General features: G+C 63.2%; 4 protein-coding genes across 7 annotated transcripts in view; 2 read left to right on the plus strand and 2 right to left on the minus strand.

The window, feature by feature from the left end:
• ZNF276 (zinc finger protein 276) overlaps window positions 1–5,439 on the minus strand; it is a 7,621-nt gene extending 2,182 nt beyond the window's left edge. Inside the window, exons 1-8 of one of the 3 annotated variants that reach the window (XM_070761757.1) lie at window positions 5,200–5,439; window positions 4,204–4,516; window positions 4,007–4,068; window positions 2,612–3,094; window positions 2,161–2,239; window positions 665–745; window positions 488–583; window positions 314–389 (exon numbers count right to left, since the gene is read on the minus strand). In XM_070761757.1, coding sequence (XP_070617858.1) covers window positions 314–389; window positions 488–583; window positions 665–745; window positions 2,161–2,239; window positions 2,612–3,094; window positions 4,007–4,068; window positions 4,204–4,516; window positions 5,200–5,386 — 1,377 coding nt within the window. In that variant the 5' untranslated portion in view covers window positions 5,387–5,439. Of the gene's footprint in view, window positions 1–313; window positions 390–478; window positions 584–664; window positions 746–2,160; window positions 2,240–2,611; window positions 3,095–4,006; window positions 4,069–4,203; window positions 4,517–5,199 lie in introns of all 3 variants that reach the window. The other 2 variants (XM_070761755.1, XM_070761758.1) reach the window with 2 other exon arrangements.
• Window positions 5,440–5,539: 100 nt separating this feature from the next.
• On the plus strand, window positions 5,540–13,546 carry VPS9D1 (VPS9 domain containing 1). Of its 2 annotated transcripts, none has more exons than XM_070761767.1 (15): window positions 5,540–5,927; window positions 6,343–6,418; window positions 6,967–7,059; window positions 8,123–8,279; window positions 8,499–8,613; window positions 8,820–8,882; window positions 9,100–9,152; window positions 9,247–9,334; window positions 9,478–9,563; window positions 10,402–10,853; window positions 10,972–11,101; window positions 11,359–11,552; window positions 11,845–11,920; window positions 12,049–12,153; window positions 12,708–13,546. In XM_070761767.1, exons 1-15 carry the CDS (start codon window positions 5,829–5,831, stop codon window positions 12,802–12,804), a joined length of 1,884 nt encoding a protein of 627 aa, XP_070617868.1. In that variant the 5' UTR covers window positions 5,540–5,828; the 3' UTR covers window positions 12,805–13,546. The 2 variants fall into 2 exon arrangements, with proteins under 2 accessions (XP_070617868.1, XP_070617869.1); XM_070761768.1 differs by having other exon boundaries at window positions 5,775–5,927; window positions 6,939–7,059.
• A 715-nt stretch (window positions 13,547–14,261) lies between these two features.
• SPATA2L (spermatogenesis associated 2 like) lies at window positions 14,262–16,163 on the plus strand. Its single transcript, XM_070761773.1, has 2 exons — window positions 14,262–14,570; window positions 14,661–16,163. The coding sequence occupies exons 1-2, from the start codon at window positions 14,262–14,264 to the stop codon at window positions 15,678–15,680; spliced, it is 1,329 nt and encodes a 442-aa protein (XP_070617874.1). The 3' UTR covers window positions 15,681–16,163.
• A 511-nt stretch (window positions 16,164–16,674) lies between these two features.
• On the minus strand, window positions 16,675–21,631 carry CDK10 (cyclin dependent kinase 10). Its single transcript, XM_070761769.1, has 14 exons — window positions 21,412–21,631; window positions 21,190–21,262; window positions 20,079–20,150; window positions 19,881–19,983; window positions 19,600–19,681; window positions 18,976–19,043; window positions 18,822–18,874; window positions 18,665–18,734; window positions 18,499–18,558; window positions 18,262–18,385; window positions 17,975–18,117; window positions 17,791–17,843; window positions 17,570–17,697; window positions 16,675–16,954 (listed from the first exon to the last, which is right to left on the minus strand). Exons 1-14 carry the CDS (start codon window positions 21,574–21,576, stop codon window positions 16,727–16,729), a joined length of 1,422 nt encoding a protein of 473 aa, XP_070617870.1. The 5' UTR covers window positions 21,577–21,631; the 3' UTR covers window positions 16,675–16,726.
• Between the last annotated feature and the right edge of the window lie 495 nt (window positions 21,632–22,126).

The raw sequence follows: 22,126 nt of genomic DNA on the forward strand, positions 1-22,126 counted from the left end.
TTGATCCACCGGCCCCGTGTGGCAGCTTTCAATCAAGCCTGCAGCAAAACCTGGGCTCTCGCAGGAGGCGCTGCTTTAATTGGAAGGCAGGCGTTGTTTTCTCTGCGGGGTCTGCACAGGACTGCCCCTCAGCTAACTACAGGGCTGCAACCCCAAGTAACTGGGTGTTTTGGTTTATAGGGATCCTCTGCCCTGGCCATGGCCACCTTGGAGGAATACACACACACACACACACTTTGAGAGTGTGTCCTCCTCTCCTTGGGACTCCCACCCCCCCACCCCTCCTCTTGCATTGCAGGGCGGCCCCGTTCACCTTCATGCCGTCGGCCCCTCTGTACACGGCTGTGCAGCCCTGATAAGGACACTTGTAAATGTTTGGCAGCTCCTCCCTGGGGAAGAGAAGGGCAGATGGGTCAGAGCTCTGGCAGGCAACACCCCCCACCACCCCCAGGGCCTCAGCCAGGGTGGCCCCCAAGACCTTTCGCACTTGATCTTCCAGCCCGGTTTGGGCCCCGGCTTCTTCCTGGCCTTGGGCTCCTCCACGTTGGCCTCCTTGCTCTCTGCTTTCCTGCTGTTGGAGACCCTGAGAGGAAGAGAGCAGGGGAGGGAGGGGCTGCAGGGAGGCTGCCCTCCTGGATTTGGGGGTGCGGGAGGCGGGACCCACCTCTTCTCTGGGTAAGGCTCAAAGGAATCGTCCGACGACTGCGCTGCCTTGTGGTGGTTCTCCTCCTCGTCTGAAGACTCTCTGAGGAAGGAGAGAAACTTAGCCATTTCGCTCGTTGGAATTGAACGGTGCCCTGGTCAATCGCGGTGTGGTCCAGTGAACACGCAGAACCAGAATTGAATACATGAAATAAAAGCACAATCCGATCAAAGGGAGGCCGTCTGCGTGAAAGTAGCCCCCTCTCAGCAGAGCGTGGGGGGCATCATCCTCTCCGGTCTCTGGCACAGCCATTTGCGCCACTCGGGTGACCCACCTCCGAATGGCCTCAGCGACCCTCGGAAAGGATGCAAATGACTGGCTGCCCGCAAGGAATATAAATCCTCCCATCCCCCACCGTCCAGTCAGAGCTGAAGACACTTCCTGGATGAGCAGGGAAATGTCTTCAAAGAAACCAAAAGTCCATTGGGTCAGCCGTGACCTGGGTGATGGAGACCCTCCACAGACCTTTGGTAGCCACGTGGCCTTTCCTTGGCCAGCGGCTCCGAATCAATGAATCTCATTTCTCGGAAAGGAGGCCACTTGGAGTCCGCTGTGCAAAGGCCACTGAGGGGGCAGGAAGGGAACCGTCCCCCTGAAAGGGCCACCAGGCCTCTCCCGTAACCAGGTGCCGGCATTCCCAGCTCCCGGTGGTTGCAAGGGCCCCCCCTACAAGCTAACCAAGGCCTGCAGATGTTCCCGAGAGGATTCTGGGACGGAGGAGAAAGGCTTCTGGACCCCATGGCTTGACGGCCATTACCTGTATCTCACGAATGCACTTCAACGCTTAGAACCACCAGCCACTCAGTTTTCTCCCCATCTGTAATTAATCCCCCCCCCCCCACAGCTTCTAAGTGTTCTTAGCAAACTTTTAAAATTCGAGGCTTTGGCCAGACACTGAACACCCCCCCCCCCCCCCCGGCTGAGCAGCTCTGTTCCCCCTGTCACAGCTGGCTGGTCCTTTTGAGCTGGAGAGGCAAAGGGAGATGGTCAAGCTGGGCCTTGCAAGGCAGGTCCCCACCCCAGACGTCTGGAGTGGACGAGGCTTTTCTGGAAGCCACAGAAGGAGCAGGCTCGTCCCCATGGAGCCAAGGGAGACTCGGGGGCAGCACACAAGAGTCCCGGTCTCGGCAACTCCAGAAAACGTGGCAGCACCTTCAGATGCAACAGCTCCCGGCAAGGAAGGTGGCCGGACTCGGCCCCCAAAATAGTTTTTCAAAGCTGCAACATGGGCTGGAAATTCCTACCAAAGAAAGCTCCCTTTTCTCCCTCCTATAGACAATGGGACAGACCGGACCCAAAGTGGACCGTGTCCAAAGGGTGCTGGCATCGCAACAGCTGCTCTTCGCCCAATGGCCCCTTTCCCTCCCAACCCTCTCAGCGGTCAGCAAATGTCTCCCTGCAACACCACCACTTTCATGCGCGCCAAGAGGGCATTTTGACCCCCCCTCTTCTCTCACCCCTCGGAAAGGTCACTGAACGCGTCTTTTACCCGCTCATCCGACGCTGCAGAGAGCGCCAGCTTCTCCCTCGACTGCCCTGCGGAAACAAGAAGGGCAGGGGTCACGGAGGCTGGAGGGGAGGAGACCCTCGGCCACCGGAGAGGAGCAGGGCTGGGCCTCCAGGGTCCGTGGCCTGCTTCCACCTGAGCAGGGGGGGGGTCTCTGGACTGGAAGGAGGGGGGGGCAATTCACAGGGCAGAAATGGAAAACAAGGCAGACGAGCACGGAAGAGAAGCAGGCGTGGGAGCGTTTGTCCACCCCCCTCTCCTCTCCGCTGGGCCCAGGAGAATCCGTGGCCAGGAGGGGAACAGGGAAAGGCCGAGCGTCCAGAGATGCAGGGGTCTCAGCACCAGCCGGGGTCTCTCTTCCCGGAGCCGGGACCCCTCGGCTCCCCATCGCTCCCTCTCACCTGGGCTGCCCAACCGGGGGCAGGGGGCTTGGAGCAGGTCCTCCTGCAAGGGGTCTTGTGGGGAAGGCAAACCTCGGCTCTCGGGAACCAGGTTTTCTGCACCGGGCACCGGTAAAGCCGTCCCACTGTCTGCCGGCTGCTGGCTGGCCACGGCCCTTGCCGCGCTGTGCTGGGGCTGGAGCAAGGGACTGGCCGCCTCGGAGCTGTCGGGGGCCACCCCGTTGCCTGTCGCGTGCTGGGGGCTCTCCTTCTTCCGTTCCCGCTGGGCCCCCAGGGCACCGTCGACCAGCAAGGTGCTGCCGTCCGGGTCGGTGCTCATAATGTAACTGTGTCCCTCTTCGCAGCCCCAGACTGCCCTGACGATCCCACAGTACTTGGATGACAAGACGCTGTGCAGGCTGGGGGCCATCGGGCAGATCTCTGCGTGGCCGTGGCTCCACCTGACCAGCTGGTGAAGGCACTGCGGGCTGGAGGTGATCAGGTCTGCAGGTCACAGGGAGGAAAACAGCCGATGGTCAAGGCCGTCCAGGCCCAGCTTGCGGCTGCTGCAAGAGCTCCTGTGGGAGGGGGGAGGGTCCAGCCTCCCATCTAAGCTGAAGGATGACCTGCCACGTCCGGACTGGGTCCACTCTGCTGCAGGGCCGGCCAACAGCTTCCTTCCCAGGTGTGTGCGTGTGTGTGGCCCCTGCGGGGAAGACACTGGACCCCTCCCAGAACACCCAGCCACACTCAAATAATAACACTGAACATGGCGCCAGTGTCTTTTCCACAATAAGCGCCGTCCATTTCACACCTGCACCTTTTGCAGGTGTGGTGTGGGGCTCACCTTTAAGACTGCCCTGGACGGGGGTGGAAGTCTGCAGTCTGAGGGTCACAGTCCTGCAAGAATCCTAGTGGGGGCAGGCGGGGGGGGGGGGTTCCCTGCACGTCATTCATGCCCCTTGTGCCCCTCTGTTCTTTTAAAGGGGGGGGGGGGGAGTTTTCCAGGCTTAGTTTCACCAGGTAAAAAATCACTGTTATGAATTCAGTTTCTAACTTTCCTCACCTGTCCCTTCAAAATCTTTGAAAGTCCAAAAGACGACATGTGGGACATGCGGAAGGCCCTTGCAGTGCTTGAAGGCAGCACATGGAGTTAAATCCCGGGGGGGGGGGGGGGGGGGGCTTATGAGCTGCCTTAAGGCTCAAACTGTGGAGAAACCGCTCTGCTCCTCAGTTCAGATCAGAGGTCGGTGTCCTGGCCAGACAAAGGGTGGCCGTGCAGGTTCACTGCTGGCATCCACCTGGAGCCCGAGGCCTGTGCTGACCCTCCGTGGCCCCCAGCCACAAGGAGATGCACCCCCTTCAGCTTGGACGCGACAGGCCAACCCCTCCACGGGAATCCAGCCCCCCACCTACCCAGACAGGGGGCCTCTCCTCCAGCTGAAGCAACGGGCAGTGAGGTCTGGACGAGGTTGGTCCTGCAGAGAAGGGACGGCAGACAGGTGAGACGAGCAGGACGCGCTGGACTGAGAAGCCTCCTTTGCTTTGCCTTGCTTGCAGGGCAGAGAAGGTGCCACCACCCCTCAGGCGGTGGGCAGAGGCTGTCAACCTACTTTCCTGGTGGGGTCTTGGGGGGTCCTGCGGGCGAGACGTTCACCTTCTGGATGAAGGCCTTGAGGATGCTGCGGCACTTGTAGAACTGGGCGTGGCACTTCTTGCAGACGAAGGGAGGCAGGGCGGGGTCTTGCTGGACGGCCACCCCCACCAGCCGCTGGAAGTCGGCGAAAAAAACTTGGTCCAGGCGCCGCTGCTTGGCCGCGTCCTCGCTCACCACCGGCACCTTCCCGAAGGCAGTCCGCAGGTGCCGCGAGGAGAACTTCCCGTGGCAAAGGCGGCAGAAGCCTGCGGTCAGGCCCCGGGGGGTCTCTGCAGGGAGGGTGGGACAGGCGTTGCTCAGGCCACTCTGCCTGCTGAGGCTCCCACTGGCAGCCCAGACGGTCCAGAGGGGGGCTGCTAAGGCGGACGGGTGACGTCTACTTGACCCCATGGGTACCGGAGTCCAGCGCAATGATGTTATGGCACCTGGGCAGGTAGCAAAATTGTGCATGGACACACAGGTGCCCCCATGCCCAGGTGCAGTAGCAGAATTGCGCTGGACTCCACTAGCCCTCAGAGCCCCAGGGGCCAGCAGACTGCACCAGTCCACCTTAGCAGCCCCCCCCCCCAATCCCTTTCAAAGGAGAGCTGGACTTTGGCAAAAGCCCCCATCCCCCGTCCCTGGCCACAATAGCCCTTCTGGCCCCCCTTTGGCCAGAATCCCCCCCCCCCTCCCACACACAAAGCGGCCTGGGCTGCCTCCGGGGCAGGATCGGGCCTGCTGCGCTGCCTGGCGGGGCTTTGGTCGGAGCAGGAAGGGCCGCTCGGCCTGAGCGGGGGAAGCGGGCGGCCCGGACCGGCTTGGGGCTCCTGCAGGCGGCCGCCCGAGCCCCGATCTCGCCCCGCCGCCCGAGCCTGCTGTCCCCGCCCGCCCGCTCCCATGCGCCCCCGCCACCCGCCGCTGGGCTCCAGGGCAGCCGCGCTCCGCAGGGGAAGCTCCGCGCTCCGCTCACCGGGCAAGGCCTGTGCGGGGCCGCCCTTCTGCAGGCCCTTCTCCGCCGCCGCCGCCTCCTCCTCCTCGGCGGGTCTGCGGCGCGTGCGGCTCCCCGAGTGCGGCCTGGTGCTGCCGGGCGGCGCCTCTGGGGCGATCGTGGCCCCCAGCGCTGCAGGCAAGAACCGGCCACGCCGATCCCGCTTCATGGCCGCGCAGACCGAGCTCCAGCGCCCCGACGCCCCCCCCCCTCTCCCCCCCCCACCCCGGCTGCCCGGCTCGCAGCGCCCCTGGCGGACGGAGGAGGAGGAGCAGGCCCGGCCCCGCCCCGCCCGCCGCCTCCAGCCCCGCCGGACCGTCCCGGGGGAGCAGCGGGGGGACGGGCGGGGGGACGGGCGGGCGCTCTCCTCGCGGCTCCGGGGGGTCCCGCCGTGGAGTCCCGGGCCCTGCAGCCGCACCTCACGCGGAGCCTCGGGGGCCTCATGGCCGCCTCTGCTTCCCTCCAGCTTGCGGGACTAGAGGGCGCGGCTGAGGGGGCAGCGGAGGCCGGGCACCGCCGAGCAACGAGCCTCCCCCGGGCGGAGCCGCGCCCCTTCTGACCTCACCGGCTGCGGCCCCGTCCGAGCGGCGCGGCGAAGGTCCGGCCCCGCCATGGCCGCCGCGCCCGCCGAGCCGCCGGTGAAGCCTCTGCAGGGCGCCATGAAGCTGGCCAAGGCCGCCCTCGAGCTGGACGCTGCAGACCGCCCGCGGGTGAGGGAGGCGCCTGCACGGGGGGCGCCGGGGGGGTCTCGTCCCGCTGCCTCCGGGGTTGGGGGAGGAGGGGGCTGCTGGAGGCGGCTGCTTCCCCCGGGCACAGTCGCCTAATTGCGCTGCTCTCCGCCCGCCCTCGCAGCTCCGGGCGCCACCTTAGCCCTTCTCCCTCGGCCTGTCCGGCCTTTGGGCCCCGTGGCCGGGAGAGGCGGAAGGCCAAAGGGGGGGGGCAGGAGGGGGGAGCCAAGCTGCTGGGTCGGAACTCTTGGCTGCAGACTCTCCCCCTCCCCCCCTTTAGGGCTCAGGTTGTAAAGCAGGTCCAGGTTGGAGGGAGTGCAGAGTAGAGCCCCCCCTTTTGCCCCCCCCAGGCAGCCACAAAGGGTCTTTCCACCTGTGCAATTCTTCCCCTTGGCAGGAAGCCTACGTGGAATATCTCAAGAGCATCAGCTACATCACCCAGGTTCTCCTGGAAGAGGCCAAAGCCCCCACCGGTGAGCCCTGCACTTCTGCTCCCCCCCAGTCGGCTTTGGAGTTGGTGCCTTCAGGACAATGGAAGGAAGGCCCTCAACCCCCCTCCTGAGAAATGCAGCCTTGACAAGTCTCATAAATTATTATTATTATTATTATTATTAATAGTTAATGCTCAGATCATTGCCTTTGGAGCTGCACTGTTGGGCCCCCCTTCTCACACTCATACACCACTTCCTGAAGGTGAGGGGCCAAAGCCTTGACAGGAGTGGCCCCCTTGGACGGGCCTTTCCCACCCCGTGCCACTAGTTGGACTTCAGTGCCCAGCATCCCCCAGCCATCCCTTCTGAGCAGGGGATCCTGGCCCTTGAGGGGTCTGTGTCTCTTAACTGTCCCTAAAGGTGAGAGACACTGCAGGGCCTGCTCGGGGGTGGGACGCTGGGTGATGCTGCCACCAGGGGAGGGGGGAGAGGGGGCTGGCGGACACGGAGCTCCCTGGGAGGCCTTTTTGAGGTGGGTCTGCATCCCCTTGTAATTGGACAGACACAATCACACATTCCTTGTCCCGAAGGGGATGAAGACGACCTGGCGCCCGACACCCCCAAGATGCTCAAGGTGGCCGAGCAGTGCCTGGAAAGAGCCAAGAGCAGCGCTTCAAAGATAGGTGGGCATGCCCCCTTTTTATAGCTCCTCCCCCACCCCACCCACCCCCCTTTTCATCAAGCAGAGTCAAGGAAGGAGGGGGTCTCCCTCGTTTCAACAGGACCCGGCTAAAAGGTTGAGTCCAGGTGGGAAAGGGGGCGTGGGCCTCGCTGCTCGGTCAGCGCTTCCTCTCCAAGTGGTCATCTTAGAATGAAGCTTCCACCAGTCGGGAGTCTCCAGACTTGGCAACTTTAGGACGTGGGGATTTCAACTCCCAGAATTCTGGAATTAAAAGTTTCCAAATCTTAAATTTGCTCCAAGTGTGGAGGCCGCTGCTTCTCAGTGGCCATTTTGCATTCCTGGTGGCTCCCCTGGGCCCCTCCGGCCATTTCCCGGGCAACGGTGTGGGGAGGGTCTTTGGTGGCCTCCCTGCAGGGAGTGTTCTTCCACTTCCCCAGGCCAGACGAATGGGAGCGTCCAGTGGGTCTCCCGGCTAATTTTATTTTATCCCAGAGCTATCATTCCACTTGACAACGTACTAGGGGGTCACCCTCAGTGACCGGCTGGACAGTAGTGCTTGGCCTGTGGTGTGGATGTTGGGAGGCTCAGGTGGGAAATTGTGGCGGGTCGAGTCTGTGCGTGTCGAGATTGGTCTCTGGCGTTGTGTGGATTTACACAATGACAGTAAAGTGTTTGTTTTATTTTATTTATTTATTTCTTTATTTACTTGATTTTTATTTATTTCTTATAATTGCTAGCCTGGTCTGACCCTACTTACCTTCTCAAGACGGGCCTAGGAGGGACCCAGTGTTGATTATTGTTTTTGAACTGGGCAGACGCCTAATGTGTGTGTGTTGTGTGAGTATTGTGTGTGTGTTGTGTGTGTGTGCAGCCCGTGTGCTGCCTTATAGTTGGAACATGCTCTCCCTGTGCTTGGCCTTTGCCACAGGCCCTTGTGTCGGCCTTGCTGGCTGTCCAGCCCTCCCTTGGGCCCTGCCACTCCGGCCTGCCTTGCCCCTCTGGGAGATGCTTGCTGTGACCCCAATGGGGCTCCCCCCGTGTTCTTCTGGACCCCCCACTTCCAGGGAAGGCCAAGGCCCAGCCGCTGGGGAAGAAGGTGGGCCCCGCTCCCGTTCTCCGCCACCGCAGAGTCTCCTCTGACGAAGGCAGGAAGCTCTCGCCCTTCCTGCCCCCGGAGATGTTCCAGAAGCTGCAGATCGCTCAAGGCCAGAGCCCCAGGAAGTAAGACGGGGCGGTGGGGGGGGTAGGGGGGGCTCTGGGCCCTGGGTGGCCTGTTGCCTGGAGCTGGCCCGGGTGACACGGCCCTCCGAGGAGCCCCTGCTGCCTCTGCTGCTGCTTCAAGGGTGACTCGGCCTTCCCTCCTTCCGAGGGGGTCAACGGAGGACCCAGGGGGTCACAGGGGGCAAGGGGCAAACCTAGCTGCCCTTGCTGTTGTTGCAGCCGAGAGCTGAGCCCGCTGGAAGAGGCATCGCTGCAAAACCAGAAGCTGAGGGCGACCTACGAGGCCCGGCTGGCCCGGCTCAACCCCAACCAGGCCGTGCAGAAGACCACCCTGGCAAGTGGGGCCGGCTGGGAAGAGGAGGGGCCCCGGGGGTCCTGGGGGAGGCAGGCCAGACGGCCCACGCCTTTTGGGGGGGGTCTTTGCCCGAGAGCTGAGCTGAGGCTGGCCTTCCCCTTTCAGGGTGGGGGAGGGGGGGTCCTTTCCCTCGTCCTCCGTCCAGTCCTGGGCAGGGAGATTGACAGCTGAGTTTTGCTCCACAGACACTTTCTCTGCAGCGCCAGATGATGGAGAATTTGGTGATTGCAAAAGCCCGGGAAGAGTCCGTATCCTTTCTGGCTCTTTGGTGCCGAAGGGAGGCAGAACTCCCCCAGGCTGAGCTGGCAACCCTGGGATCCCCTAGTGGCCCCCCATCCCAGACCACCTCTTGGTTCCTCTTTGGCTGTCCCTGCAGCCAGCTGGACTGAGCCGGACTGCCGGTGGGGGCTGTGGAGGTGGGGTTTGAAGCTTGTTGGGCAAGACCTTGACTCTGCCCCCCCCCAGCTCCAGAGAAAGATGGAGGAGCATCGGCTGCGACTGCAGGAAGCTGCCAACAGGCAAGTCAGCTGGGCTTTGCCCCCCCCTCCATTCACGGGTGGGGAGGGAGGAGCCCCCCCTGCTCTTCTGAGCCCCTCTTCCCCCACCCCCCAGGAGGTTCTCCAGCAATGCGGTGCTGACCCCGGAAGAGCAGGAGCAGAGGGCCATCTACGCAGCCGTCCTGGAGTACGAGCAGGACCAGGTGTGTAGGCGGGCGGCAGGGCTGGGCCCCACAAGGACGGAGCGGGCTCTCAGCCTGCAGAAGGACCCAGAAGCGGGCGGGGAGGGGCCGGGGGAGGCAAAGGGGGAGGGGGGCACTTGCTCAGGGGTCCCTGCTCTCCCCAGGACTGGCCGAGACTATGGAAGGCCCAGCTGAGAGAGCACCCCAGCGATCCGTCCTTGGTGCCAAAGCTGCTCTCGCACCTGCTCAGGTAGGGAGGGGGGCAGCAGGGCACAACCACCCAGTGGGGGGGAGCCACGGTTTCAAGAATTCTTCTGGGTCCCTTAGCGGACTTTTGTGTTGGCCTGGTGGGAGAGCAGGACCCTCGGCCCCTGGCCTTGGCCTGAGCCTGTCGGAAGAGGCTGCTTCCTCCTCCCCCTTTTGGGGGCAGCAAGGGGCCCCCAGTAGATCCTTCTCAAGCAAGGGGACCCCAGCCAGGTTCGGTGACGACCCTTTCTTCCTTCCTTCCTTCCATTTCTCCCTCCCTCCCTCCTTCCTTCCTTCTCTCCTTCCTTCCATTTCTCCCTCCCTCCCTCCTTCCTTCCCTCTCCTTCCTTCCATTTCTCCCTCCCTCCTTCCTTCTCTCCTTCCTTCCATTTCTCCCTCCCTCCCTCCTTCCTTCCATCTCTCCTTCCTTCCATTTCTCCCTCCCTCCCTCCTTCCTTCCATCTCTCCTTCCTTCCATTTCTCCCTCCCTCCCTCCTTCCTTCCATCTCTCCTTCCTTCCATTTCTCCCTCCCTCCCTCCTTCCTTCCATCTCTCCTTCCTTCCATTTCTCCCTCCCTCCCTCCTTCCTTCCATCTCTCCTTCCTTCCATTTCTCCCTCCCTCCCTCCTTCCTTCCTTCCCTCCTTCCTTCCATTTCTCCCTCCTTCCTTCCTTCTCTCCTTCCTTCCATTTCTCCCTCCCTCCCTCCTTCCTTCTCTCCTTCCTTCCATTTCTCCCTCCTTCCTTCCATTTCTCCCTCCCTCCTCCCTCCCTCCCTCCTTCCTTCCATCTCTCCTTCCTTCCATTTCTCCCTCCCTCCCTCCCTCCCTCCCTCCCTTCCAGCTTTGGGGATCATCCCATCTGCCAGTTGCTGAAGAAGCTGCAGTGCTCGGCCTATGACCGGATCTACCCGCTCATCGTCCAGAGCCGGCGAGAGGCCCCGCGCGCCTGGTCCCTCTCCTCCTCGCTGGACTCCGAGGCCTTCCCGCCATTGGCCCCCGAGGGGCGGCCCCTGCGCTCCTCCCAAAGCTTGCACTCCATGTTCTCTGTCCAGGAACACAACAAGCGGAACCTCCGCCGCAGCCTCTCGGGCACCCCCTTCATTGAGGACCAGAGCCTCTCGCTGCCCCCCCAGGAAGCCGAGCGGGAGAGCTCCTTCGAGGACCTGGAGCGCTTCCTGTCCACCTCCGAAGCCCGGCCGGCTGGGCCCCCACCGAGCCCCCTGCCTGGGGAGGAGAGGGGCTCCCAAGCGGAGGCCCTCAAGGTGCTCGTGAAGGACATCCACAACGCCATCGGTGAGCCCCCGCGGAGGGGCCGGGCTGCTGGGGAGGGGCATCCCAGGGAAAGGGGGAGGCGCACTCCCCCTTCCCAGAGAGTTTGCACTGATGGAGGCCGGCCGCTTCCTCCCTGAAGACCGACTGCTGTCGCTGACCCTGCTGGCTTTCGAAGGCCTCAACACGGCGGCTGCCAAGGACCAGAGCCTGGCGCGGCTGGAGGAAGCTTTCTTTGGCCCTCTCTGGGGGCCCCTGCTGACCGTGTACAGGTGCGAGTGGCCCGGCCAGCACCCCCCCGCCCCCTGGCCCTCTTGATCGGGTGGGGCTGTTGGAAAGGGGGCAGTTTAGGGGCTGCTGGGCCGGAAGAGGCAGGGAGCCCCCCTCCCCCTGGCAAGGAGCATCTCGGGAGTGGAGGGTGGGCAAAGGACAGGGTGGGGGGGCTTCTCACCTGGAAGGGTCTGCTCAGCTCCCCCCCTCCCTTCCTTCCTGTCTCTCTCTCTTTCCTTGCTCCCCTCCCACCCTGCAGGACGGTCTACAGGGCCCAGGAAGACGCTCTCTCCAGGAGCATGGAGCTGCGCAGGAAGGCCTCCCCCACGGAGATGGGCATCCCCCCCAAGCTGCTCCCCAGGGAAGGAGGGACCCCCCCATACGCTGCAGCCGTGCAGGAGCTGCTCCTCCTCCCCCTCAGCAGCTGCCCACAGAGGAAGCTGGAGGGCATCGGTGAGGCAAACTGGGCCGGGGGGAGGGTGTCACCCACTGGGGGGCTTCAGAAACTCCTCCCCCACATTTGGTGGCAGGCAGGGCATGGGGGGAGGGGCCAGGGCTCCCCACTTAAGGCTGGGCTTCCCAAGAGGGAGGGAGGGAGCTGGTGGGGCTGGAGGGCCCAGAGGGCTTGAATGGCGGCCTGGCGGCCCCTCAGGCGGAGAAAGGCTGCCCCAAGAGAGTCCAGGAGGGAAGGGGCCGGTGCCTAGAGCCCTGTGCTGTGTCTCTCCCCCCCCCCCCGTCTCTGCAGTGAGGACCCTACGAGTCATCTGTGAATGTGCCGAGGAATACTGTGGCAGCCGCCTGCAGCCGCCATCAGCCGCCATGTGAGCACAGCGTGTCCTGCCCAGAGGGGGTGCCTGGCCTCTCGGGGCCACTCCTGGGAAAGCCCTGGGCAGTGTCCCCCCCAGCACTGCCCGGGGCTGACTGGCTCTGCCCCCCCCCCCCTTTGCAGCGGGGCCGACGACCTCCTGCCCATCCTGTCCTTCGTGGTCCTGCAGAGCAACCTGCCCCAGCTGGTGTCCGAGTGTGCCGCCCTGGAAGAGTTCATCCACGAAGGGTAGGCGGCTGCCTCTCAGGGGAGGCTGCCCCAGGGCCAGGCCCCCCACCCGGCTCCCCTCCTCCCATTGTGAAGGTGGAGAAGCACTGCCTGGAGGGGAGGATGGGGCCGGGAAGGGCCTTCGGGGGCAGGTGGGTTGTGTGATCCCTGGTTATAGGACTCTGAATTGATTGATTGGACACCCAAGGGATTTGTCTTTGGTGCAGATGCTCTCAGGGAAGATAAAAAATGGAAAACAGACATTTGTCAAGAAGGTACAAAACACTTAAGGATTGTTGTAGGGGTCAAAGAAGCAATGAGGAAACAATATTAATAAAAACCTTCAGGAGACAAGCAACAACTGACAGTCATGCATAAGTGGGAGGAGAGGGGTGATAGGAAGGATGAGAAAAAACTAGTAGTGATACCAGTGCAGACTTAGCAAATAGTTTGACAGTGTTGGGGGAATGATTTGTTTAGCAGAGTGAGGGCGTTTGGGAAAAAGCTCCTCTTGTGTATGATTGAGTAAAGCCCCGCCCCCTTTAGGACTGACCAGTCCCCGTTTCTTCCCCCAGGTACCTGATTGGGGAAGAGGGCTATTGCCTGACCTCTCTGCAGAGTGCCCTCTCCTACCTGCAGAGCCTGCAGGGGTCCCTGGTGCTCCGGAAGTAGCCGAGCCCCCTGAGCCGCCTCACCTGGGATCCCGGCTGCCTGGGGGGGTTGTTGTCTTTGGAGGACTGCCACAGGGAAACTGAGCCCCCACCCACCCCGGCTTCTCTTGCACAATAGTTGGGAGGGGGCTTGCAGGCAGACCTTGACCAGCCTCTGCCCTGCCCTGGGGCTTCTGTCCCACCTGCGCCCCCCTCCCCACCACAGTCGTAAAGCTGGTTTCTGCATTAACACTAAGAGTTCTTGTAAAGCCCCCCCCCCAATTCTCTCAGCTGCCCCCCCTTCCTTGGAGCGATGCCCCCCTCTGCTCTGCATGGCCCCCTCCTGTGGGGCAGCTGCTTCACCCTGGGGCCCCTTTCCCCGTGGCATCGGCTGGGCTTCTCATGGACTTGGGGGAGGCCGGGGGTCCCTCCTGGCATGAAGTTAGGCCTTTGAGTTCCTCTGTGAGGGAGCCCGCAAGGGGGGGCCGGCTTCCCAGGGGGACAGTGCGTTATCTACTGATGTCCAGGAGGAATCCGGAAGGCCGAGAGTGGCCAGCAGGATTTTGCACAAGGGAACCCAAGGCAGCCAAGGGAGGGGGGGGGGAAGGGAGACAGAGGGTGGCCGGGCACTGCTGGGGAGGGGCTTCGGGGGTCCTGAGGGGTCTCCACTGCCCCAGAGGAAGCAGGCCCTGCACTGACCGGACCCTCCCCGTCCACCTCCCCTTCTGGAAGCCTCTTGGGAATAAAGCTGCTCTTCTCCTGCCTCCCGCGGCTGGCTGTGTTTCTTTGGGGGGGGGGGGCACGTGGGCAGCAGGGTCACTGAGGGGCGAGTGGGGGCTCCACTTCCTGGCAGACCCTCTGTGCTGCACAGCCCCCCCCCCCCGAATTCTGCTTCTGGAAGCCACAGGAAGGGGGGGAGCTCCCGGAGAGCACAGCAGAGAGGTGGAGGGGCTTGGTAGCCTTAGAAATCCCGGCCCCGCCGCGGGGGGCTTTGGGGGGGTAGAAGCGGGGGCCCCTTTGCAAGCAGGGAAATCGGGGGATGTCGGGGAGGGGCATTTCCCTCCGCGGCCGCTAGGTGGCGCTCGGGGCGGCCGCTTCAGGGAGCCCCTGGACACGCTTCCTGCAACCCGCGGGGGCGGGGAGAAGGAGGCGTGTCTGGGAGCGAAGCCCCGCCCCCAGGAGCCGCGGTCGCCCGAGGAACCGACGCCGCCCCCTATGACGCAGCGCCTGCGTGGGCGGGGCCGGAAGCGGCGGAGCGTCGAGCGGGCGCCGGCAGGTGAGCGGCGGGGCGCGAGTTCCAATCGCAACCGGTGGACCCGCCGCGGCGCCCCGAGACCCCCGCGGGACCGCAGGCCGCCTTGCCCGCCCGGGCCGCTCCGGGGGACGCTGGGCGGGGGCTGCCGGGGTCCGCGCGCCTTCGCTGTCCTGAGCGCTGCGGGCGGGGCGTGGGCGGTTGGGGGGCGGGGCGTGGGCGGGGCGATGGCGTCGGGGGCGGGGCTGCAGGAGGAGTATCGCCGCTGCCTGGAGCGGGACTTCCGGCGGGGCCACGTGGGGGCCTGCAGCGACGCCGGCCTGAGGGAGCGGCTGTGGCACCGGCTGCTGGACGACGCGGAGCTGCACGGCCGCCTGGGCGGGGAGGAGACGCTGCCCACGCTCGCCGCCGCCCTGCGCGGACACCTGGACTCCAAGGCGGCGCTGCGGGGCCTGGCGCGGGCCTTCGAGGTGCTGGAGGTGGCCGCCGTCAACCTCTACTTCTTCCCCTGGCGCAAGGAGTTCGCCACCATCAAGGTCGCGGCGGGGGCGGGGCGGGGGGGGCGCGGAGGGGGTCCCGGAAGGCCCCGGGCATTGACCACCACCCCTCCCTCTCTCTCTCCGCAGACCTTCTCGGGGGTCTACGTCCACGCCCTGCAGGGGGTCCTGCCCGAGGCCGAGCTGGCCCGCAGCTTCCGCCGCCTGGGCTACGTGCAGCAAGACCGGCTGCACCTGGTGAATTCCCGACTGCCGCCCAGTGCCAGTCTGCTGTGTACGGCCTGCTGCTTCTTTGCCGCCCGGGTTGAGTGCCAGATCCTGGCCAAAATCGTGGAGGAGCTGGAGCCGCAGGTGGTGCCGCCCAAGGAGCTGCTGAAGGCGCGCAAGGAGGCCAAGGGCAGCCTGGACCGCTGCGTGGCCAAACTGCAGAACCCAACGCGGTGGCCGCGGAGCCGTGAGCTTCCCTCGGACCTGTCCGGCGGGCTTGACCTCTACCGGGAGAGCCCGGAAGGGCACAGCTTCTACCGGGAGCCTGCGGGGAGCCGCCTCTGGGGCCCCGAAGCCTCTTCCCTCAGCGAGTGCAGCAGCCCCCGGCTCCCGAGGAAGAGCTACCAGCCGCTGGCCGAGTCCCGGAGTGAGCCGCCCTGGAGCCGGGAGTCCTCCTGCGGCAACGGAGTCCTGGGCCCGGAGGAGTCCGACCTGGCCACCTCCTTCTCCTTCATCTCCTTGAGGCGGGAGCTCGGCAGGACTTCGGAGCTGGACTTCCCTGCTCAGCTGGGGGGGCCGTACATGTTCTCTGGCCTGGGGGGCTACGAGAGTTCTGACCCCCCTTCGCAGGCAACGAGCGGCCCTCCCTCCCCCCCGTCCAGGAGGAGCCTCGGCCAGGCCAGCCCGCACGGCAGCACTCCAGGACTTAGCCCCAAGCCGGTCCGCTACCAGATGCACGGCTGCCTGCTCCCGGGGTCCCTGCCCTGCTCCTGCTGCAACACCTGCCAGCTGCTGCACGTTGGCAGCTGCGACGGGGTCCAGCTCTGCCGGAGCCTCCACCACCTCGTGGAAGAGCTGCAGAGCGAGAAGCAGCAGCGGCTGTGGCTGCAACGGACAGAGGTGGACAGGCTGCTGCAGGAGGGGGGAGGGTCCTGGCAGTAGGGTGGGGAGCCCCTCACCCTGCGAGGTCCAGCCTGCTCTCCTCTTCCTCCTCTGGCCTGAGGCAGCGCAGGGCCACCAGCGGTCAAGGGCGCCTCCCCCCTCCCTGAGCTGGGTAGACCTCGTTGGCGGAGAATTGAAGGGGGGGGAGATGGGGAGGGCTTTGCCCAGGTTTGATGAGGGCCCCAGGCCCCAGTGAAGTCTAGAGGAGGCAGGTGGGGAGCAGACCTTGTGACTGGGGGTTTCTGGATGGACCCAGTCTCGTCCCGCCTGGGGAGCCCTTTCCCAATGTCCCAACGTCCGGCCGGTCTCCTTTCCCCTCCTGGAATTTGCGTGGCCTGAGGCTGCCCTGCGGAGAGACTCCTGCCCAAGCGAGGGAGGAACTGCAGGCAGCATTTTTACAAATCCAGAACGGACCCCCTGGTAGTGGTCCCTTTGCTGATGTCTGATGAAAGATGCAGTTGTAATAAACTTAACTGACAGCTACCTTCCGTCTTGGAGATGTCTGGGCGCCCCCCCCCTCCCCGCCTGCCCCTCTTGGCCTCCCGCTCAAAAGCCAGGAGGGCCTGGGATGATGGCTCTTAGGGCCCAAGGGAAGAGCAGCCTCCCCTCCCCAGAAGGAGCCCAGGGGCCACTCTCGGTGCCCAGGGCAAGCCATGCCCACTGACAGAGGGGCCCGGGGAGGGCGGAGCTCCTTCCTGCTGTCTCTGGGCATGAGGGGTGGGGGGCTTCCGCTTGCATGGGTGGCATAGCTGCCAGCGTTTCATCCTCGGGAGCAGAAAGGCAGTGGGCGGTGTGCGTGTGTGCACGTTTGTGCAGAAGCAACGTAGCTGGGACTGGCACCTCTTCCGCCCCCAATAGTCTATTTACGGCCCAGGAGCAGACGGAGCAGCAGCCGCCCACGCAGGGAGTGCGTAACTGGTGAGGGCAAAGCGGCGTCTGGAGATCTCCCACAGGTGCCCCCCCCCCCCCCAACAAGGCACCCAGCAGTCCTCAGGCCGGAGGAAAAGCCTTTATTGAAGCAGCCCCCTCCCCTTCTTCCAAAGGGCTCAGCTGCCCGGCTCCTGCCACCGAGCAGCTCCCTGCAAGGCCCAGGCTCCACGCTCCAGAGGCACCTGCTGCTGCTCAGTGTGCCCCCTCAGGGGTGCTGTGCTTGCGCTCGCGGCGAGCCTCTTCGCTTCCCACGGAGCTGAGCGGGAGGGAAAGCCCAGAATCCGGCTGCCTCCCACTTTTTCCTGGGCCGTCTCTGCGCGTTGGGAGCAGCACTTGGCAGGAGGCTGGCAGGGGTGGAAGGAGGCAGCGTCAGGAAAGGGGAGGGCTGCATACAGACACCCACCCGCCTTTCTCCAAAAGGACGTCCCTGGCTCTCTTGGTCTTGTAAAAGGAAGAGGAACTGCGGGACCCACGGGCAGATTTAACCCACACAATAGCTGACCAGCAAACCTTTTTTTCCTATTGTGTATCTATTGTGGATGTGCGAGTACCCACGCCCAAGGAGGGTGAAAACAGTTTCCCTGACCCCCAACCTCTGCTGGGCCCAGGAGGCTCGTGTGTTTCCCCCCTCCCCAGGCTCCAAAGGCTTTCCTGGGGCAGGGGAAGATAAAATTGCCCCCTGGAGCCTCTGTGTGAGCCTCAAACCAGCTGGCTGGCACTCACATGCACGTGGGAGCTGAGCTAGGGCAACGGGCTCGTGTAACAGCAGGTCTGGCTCCGCGTGCCACCTGGGGAGCTGTGCCGTAGGTTTGCCATGACTGATCTAGGGGTTTGCTTTTAACGGAACCAGCGGCCTGATAGGTCAGACTTTTGAGGTTTGCATTGCCACAGATGTCCCTGAAAACAGCGCCAGGGTGAAAGCCTGCCCCCCCAGCCATTCTGGGATGAGCCTGCCCCACCTGTTGGGTGCCCACGGAAGCTGCCCTCTCAGGGCCGGCTGCGTTTGCCCAGGCAGTCCCCTCCCGTGCTTGGGGCGGCCCTCTTGTTGCGATGGTGAGGGAAGGTTGCATCAGCTCCGGTTCGCAGGCTGGAAGGAAGGAAGGAGGGCGAAGAGGGGTCAGCCCCGGGAGGGGAGGAGGCAGCCCCACCCTGCAGGAAAGGGGTCCCGGGGGCCACTCACGCCAGGGCTTCTCCTTGAAGTAGGAGCTCTCCAAGCAGTCTCCGGCGTTTGCTCTGGGAAGGAGAGGGGGCGGTGAAGGAGCCTGCCGACCGAGGGCCCCTCAGCCCCAGTCGGAGAACCCCACCAGGCCTCCCCTCCCTGGGGGGCAGCTGCACCTGGGGGCTGGCCAGGGAAGGCCGCTCACCTTTTGTTGGGATCGTACATGAAGAGCAGGTTCAGGAGACGCAGGCCGGCCTCGGACAGCCAGGCGAACTTGTGCTTCAGGTGGTTGTAGGGCTGCTTGCGAGGAGGGCGTACTGGCTCACTAGGGGGCAGCGTGGAGAAGCCCTGGGAAGCCGGCAGGGGGGGCGGGCACAAGGGGGCCAGTGCTTAGCTCCCGGACTTCCCCAGGCAGCCACACCCAACAAGCCCAAGGGGGGATGGTGCTTTTCATTGGGCCCGGAGGAGCAAAGGGGGGCGGGAGGGACTCACGGGCCAGATGGTCTCGTTCGGGGTGCCCAGCAGCTGCACAATCAGGTCCACCTGCTGTATCTCAGAGCTCCCGGGCAGCAGAGGCTTATGGGCCAGCAGTTCCGCCAGGATGCAGCCCACTGCCCTGCAGGGCAAAGAGAGATGGTGGCGAGAACTCCACTGCGCGACACTGCCTCCCCCCCAGGCCCACTCTGTTCCTTCAGACTTTGCCCACCTACCCCCTTCTTTATCCCTCACCACATATCGATGGCCGTGGTCTGCGTGATCGTGCCCAAGAGGAGCTCGGGGGCCCGGTACCTGCAGGGAGAAAGACAGAGTGACCCAACGCCCAGCCCGCTCCTGTCGAAGGAGGTCCGCAGTGCTCTATTGGGGTGGGGTGGGGGTTGCTGTCTAGCCAACTCACCACAGGGTCACCACTTTGGGAGTCATCGGATTCAGGGGGAGCCTGTAGGCCCGAGCCAGCCCAAAGTCCGCTGTGAGAGAAGAGAGGGGCCTGGTTTTACCTCTGCAGCAGCTGAGCTGAGTATGTGGCAACCGAGATGCTGTGGCCAAAGACTCACCTGTCTTCACGCAACCTTTGTCAGTCATGAGCAAGTTGGACACCTTCAGGTCCCTGTTAGTTGACCAAACACAGGTGGTGGGGGGGTCCTGCCTGAGTTCAGGCCACCCATGCCAGCGCCCACTCCCTGCTTGACCCATCCCTGCCCTTCTCACCTGTGGATTATGAAGTTGTTGTGCAGGTACTGAAGACCGTGGAGAACCTGGAGAACGATGCACTTCACCTGCAGGGAGGCGGCCAAACAAAGGAGGGTCACTAGGGGCTCCCCAACCTAGATGTCCTGTGCTGGATGCCGTTCTGGACTCAAGATCCAGAAGGAGACGCTAAAATGATGGCTCCTTTGTTTACAACTGGACACGCAGGGCCTACCTTGTGCCAGTCGCCCTGGCCAGCACAAAGCAAACCATGTGAACAAATTAGCCCCGTTCGGACACAGAGGGTCACATGTCCATTTGCCAGGCTGTGCCTTGACTCCCCCCCCCCTCCCCAGAGGCTGCCCTGCACTGCAGTCTTTGGGGCATCAAGTGAATCTTTCAGATCCCTGCCCCACTGTTGTTTTCAGCTGGAATTATTCCATGGGTTTTTTTTGTAATTTATATCAGGCTCTTGCCATTGAACCAGGCAACACCCTGTTATGGACACCTTGCTTGGGTTGGAGCAGGCCCCTCCCGGCCCTTTGGCCCCGGACGAGAGCCCTCCCCCCAGGCTCTCTGGCCTCTCCTCCAATGGGGCACCACCCCAAGCGAAGCACAAGCACCGCACCTGCCCTGCGGACCCACCTGGGCTTCGGAGAAGGGAACCTGCATGTTCTCGAGGAGGCTGGCCAGGTCCTGCTCACAGTAGCCCATCACCAAGAAGATGCTGCAGGGGGGCGGGGCGGGGGGGGGCAGGCCTGTTCCCAGCTGCAGCCAGGAAAGGGGGCCTGCCCCAAAGGCCCCTCAGGAGAGGCTGAGCCCTCCTTTCCTTCTGCTCAGAGAGGGGAGGGGCACTTTCTGCAAGCGTTTGTGTGTGTCCCCCCCATCCACCTGGAGGTGCTTTGCCCACCTGCCCAGGGAGTTACCTCTCCAGGTGGTTGCCCACCACCACCTCCTTCAGTTCCACAATGTTGGGATGCTGGAGCTTCAGCAGCAGGGTGATTTCTCTCAAGCTGCTGATGGGGATTCCTGGGGGGGGGGGGGAGAGGACCCAGCTCAGAGGGGGGCTGCCCTGGCTCCTCCCCCAGCCAGGCCTGACAGGAGCCCCCCCCCCCTCTGCTCACCGTCCTTTTCTTTGTCCATCCGCACCTTCTTCAGAGCCACAATCTCCCCCGTCTGCGTATCTCGGGCACGGTCTGAAACAGCGGGGCAGGAAAATTTGGACAGGGAGTCACTGCTCACAGTCACTCATGCCCCCATCACCTCGAGGTTCGGCTACTGCAACACTCTCTACATGGGGCTACCTTTGAAGAGCGTCCGGAAACTTCAGATGATGCAGAATGTGGCCGCGAGAGCTATTGTGGGGTTACCTATGTTCGCCCACGTCTCTCCAACACTCCGCGGCTTGCACTGCCTGCCAATCAGTTTCTGGTCACAATTCAAAGTGTTGGTAATGATCTATAAAGCCCTACATGACACTGGACCAGACTACTTCTGGGACCACCTTCTGCCATATGAATCCCAGCGACCGATTAGGTCCCACAGAGTTGGCCTTCTCCAGTCCTGTCGACTAAATAATGCTGTCTGGCAGGACCCAGGGGAAGAGCCTTCTTTGTGGCGGCCCCGGTCCTCTGGAATCAACTCCCCCTGGAAATTAGGATTGCCCCCACCCTCCTTGCCTTTCGAAAGCTCCTGAAAACCCACCTCTGTTGTCAGGGATGGGGAAATTGATATACCCCTCAGTTATTATGCTTTATGTATGGTCTATTTGGGTTGTTTGATCGTTTTTTACTATAAGGGTTTTAAATACTGTTTTTAATATTGGATTTGTACTCTGTATATTGTCTGTTGTGAGCCGCTCCGAGTCTTTGGAGAGGGGCGGCATACAAATCTAATTAATTAATTAAGAGAGAGAGAGAGAGAGAGAGAGACAGAGAAAGAAAGAAAGAAAGAAAGAAAGAAAGAAAGAAAGAAAGAAAGAAAGAAAGTGTCTGGGGAGTTGTAACGCCCCCCCCGCCTCCTCCTGGTCCCCCCAAGCCCAGGGCACAAACAGTCCCCCCCCCAAAGCTGCCCGGGCTGCCTTTCCGCCTGGGGCGCTTGCTCCGTTCCAGAGAGTGGGGCGTCCAGGGACCCCCCAACCCCTCCCCAAGCCGGGGCAGCGCCCTCCCTGGAGAAAGGGGCGGGGGGCGGCGGCGGCGGGGGTCTCCTGGGCCAAAGACGCCCGGCGGGACTCACAGACGATGCCGTAGGTGCCCTCTCCGATCCGGTTGAGCTTCTCGAACTCCTTGACGCTCCGGCATCTTCCCAGCTGGAAGGAGAAGGCGGCGATGAGGCGCCCGAGTCCGGCGCAGCTCCTCCGGCCCAGCTGCAGCCCCGGCGCCCGCCCGACTCCCCGGCCCTCCCGGCCCGCCCGAAGGAGGCCCGAGCGGGGCAGCCGGAGGGAGTCCGCTCGCCCACCCGGTGTGCAGCCGGCACCGCGAAGGAGCCGCCGTGCAGCCGCTTCAGGCGGAGAGGCTCCGGTTCTTGCTCCGCCATGCTCGCCTCCCCGCCGCCTCCCGCAGGCCACCTGGAGGGGCGGGCCGAAGAAGGCCGCTGACGCCCCCCGCCCGCCTCCTTCCCCATGCAGCCGCCCCGCGCAGTCGATGGCTTCTCCTCTCTCCCAGAGCCTCCCCCCGTCTCCCCCCAAGGCAGTCGGCAGCTCCCCCCTCACCCCCCCCCAGCAGCCCTGGCCCAGAAGCCCTTCCCTCACTCTAGGAAGGGAAGACTCTCACAAAGGAGGTCTGCCCCTAGAATTATATCCCCAATATTCATTTATTAGGGCAGGCACAGATCTGCTCTTGACTCCCTGCATTTAACAAACACATTTAAATGGAACGACAGATTTGGAAGAAGGGACCTGGGAGGTCATCTAGTCCAGGGTTTCCTAACCTTGGCATCTTGAAGATATTTGAATTTCAACTCCCGGGGAATTCCCCAGCCAGCGAATGAAGTCCAGATATCTTCAAGTTGCCAAGGTTGGGAAACCCTGTTCTAGTCCAACCTCCTGCTTAGACAGGAAACCCTACACCACCTCAAACAGGTGGTGATCCAACATCTGCTTAAAAACCTCCAGTGTTGGGGCATCCACAGCTTCTGGAGGCAACTTCTGTTCCACTGATCAACTGTTCTGACT

This window comes from Erythrolamprus reginae, chromosome 9 (genome assembly GCF_031021105.1).
Source record: "Erythrolamprus reginae isolate rEryReg1 chromosome 9, rEryReg1.hap1, whole genome shotgun sequence".
Classification (NCBI taxonomy): Eukaryota; Metazoa; Chordata; class Lepidosauria; order Squamata; family Dipsadidae; genus Erythrolamprus; species Erythrolamprus reginae.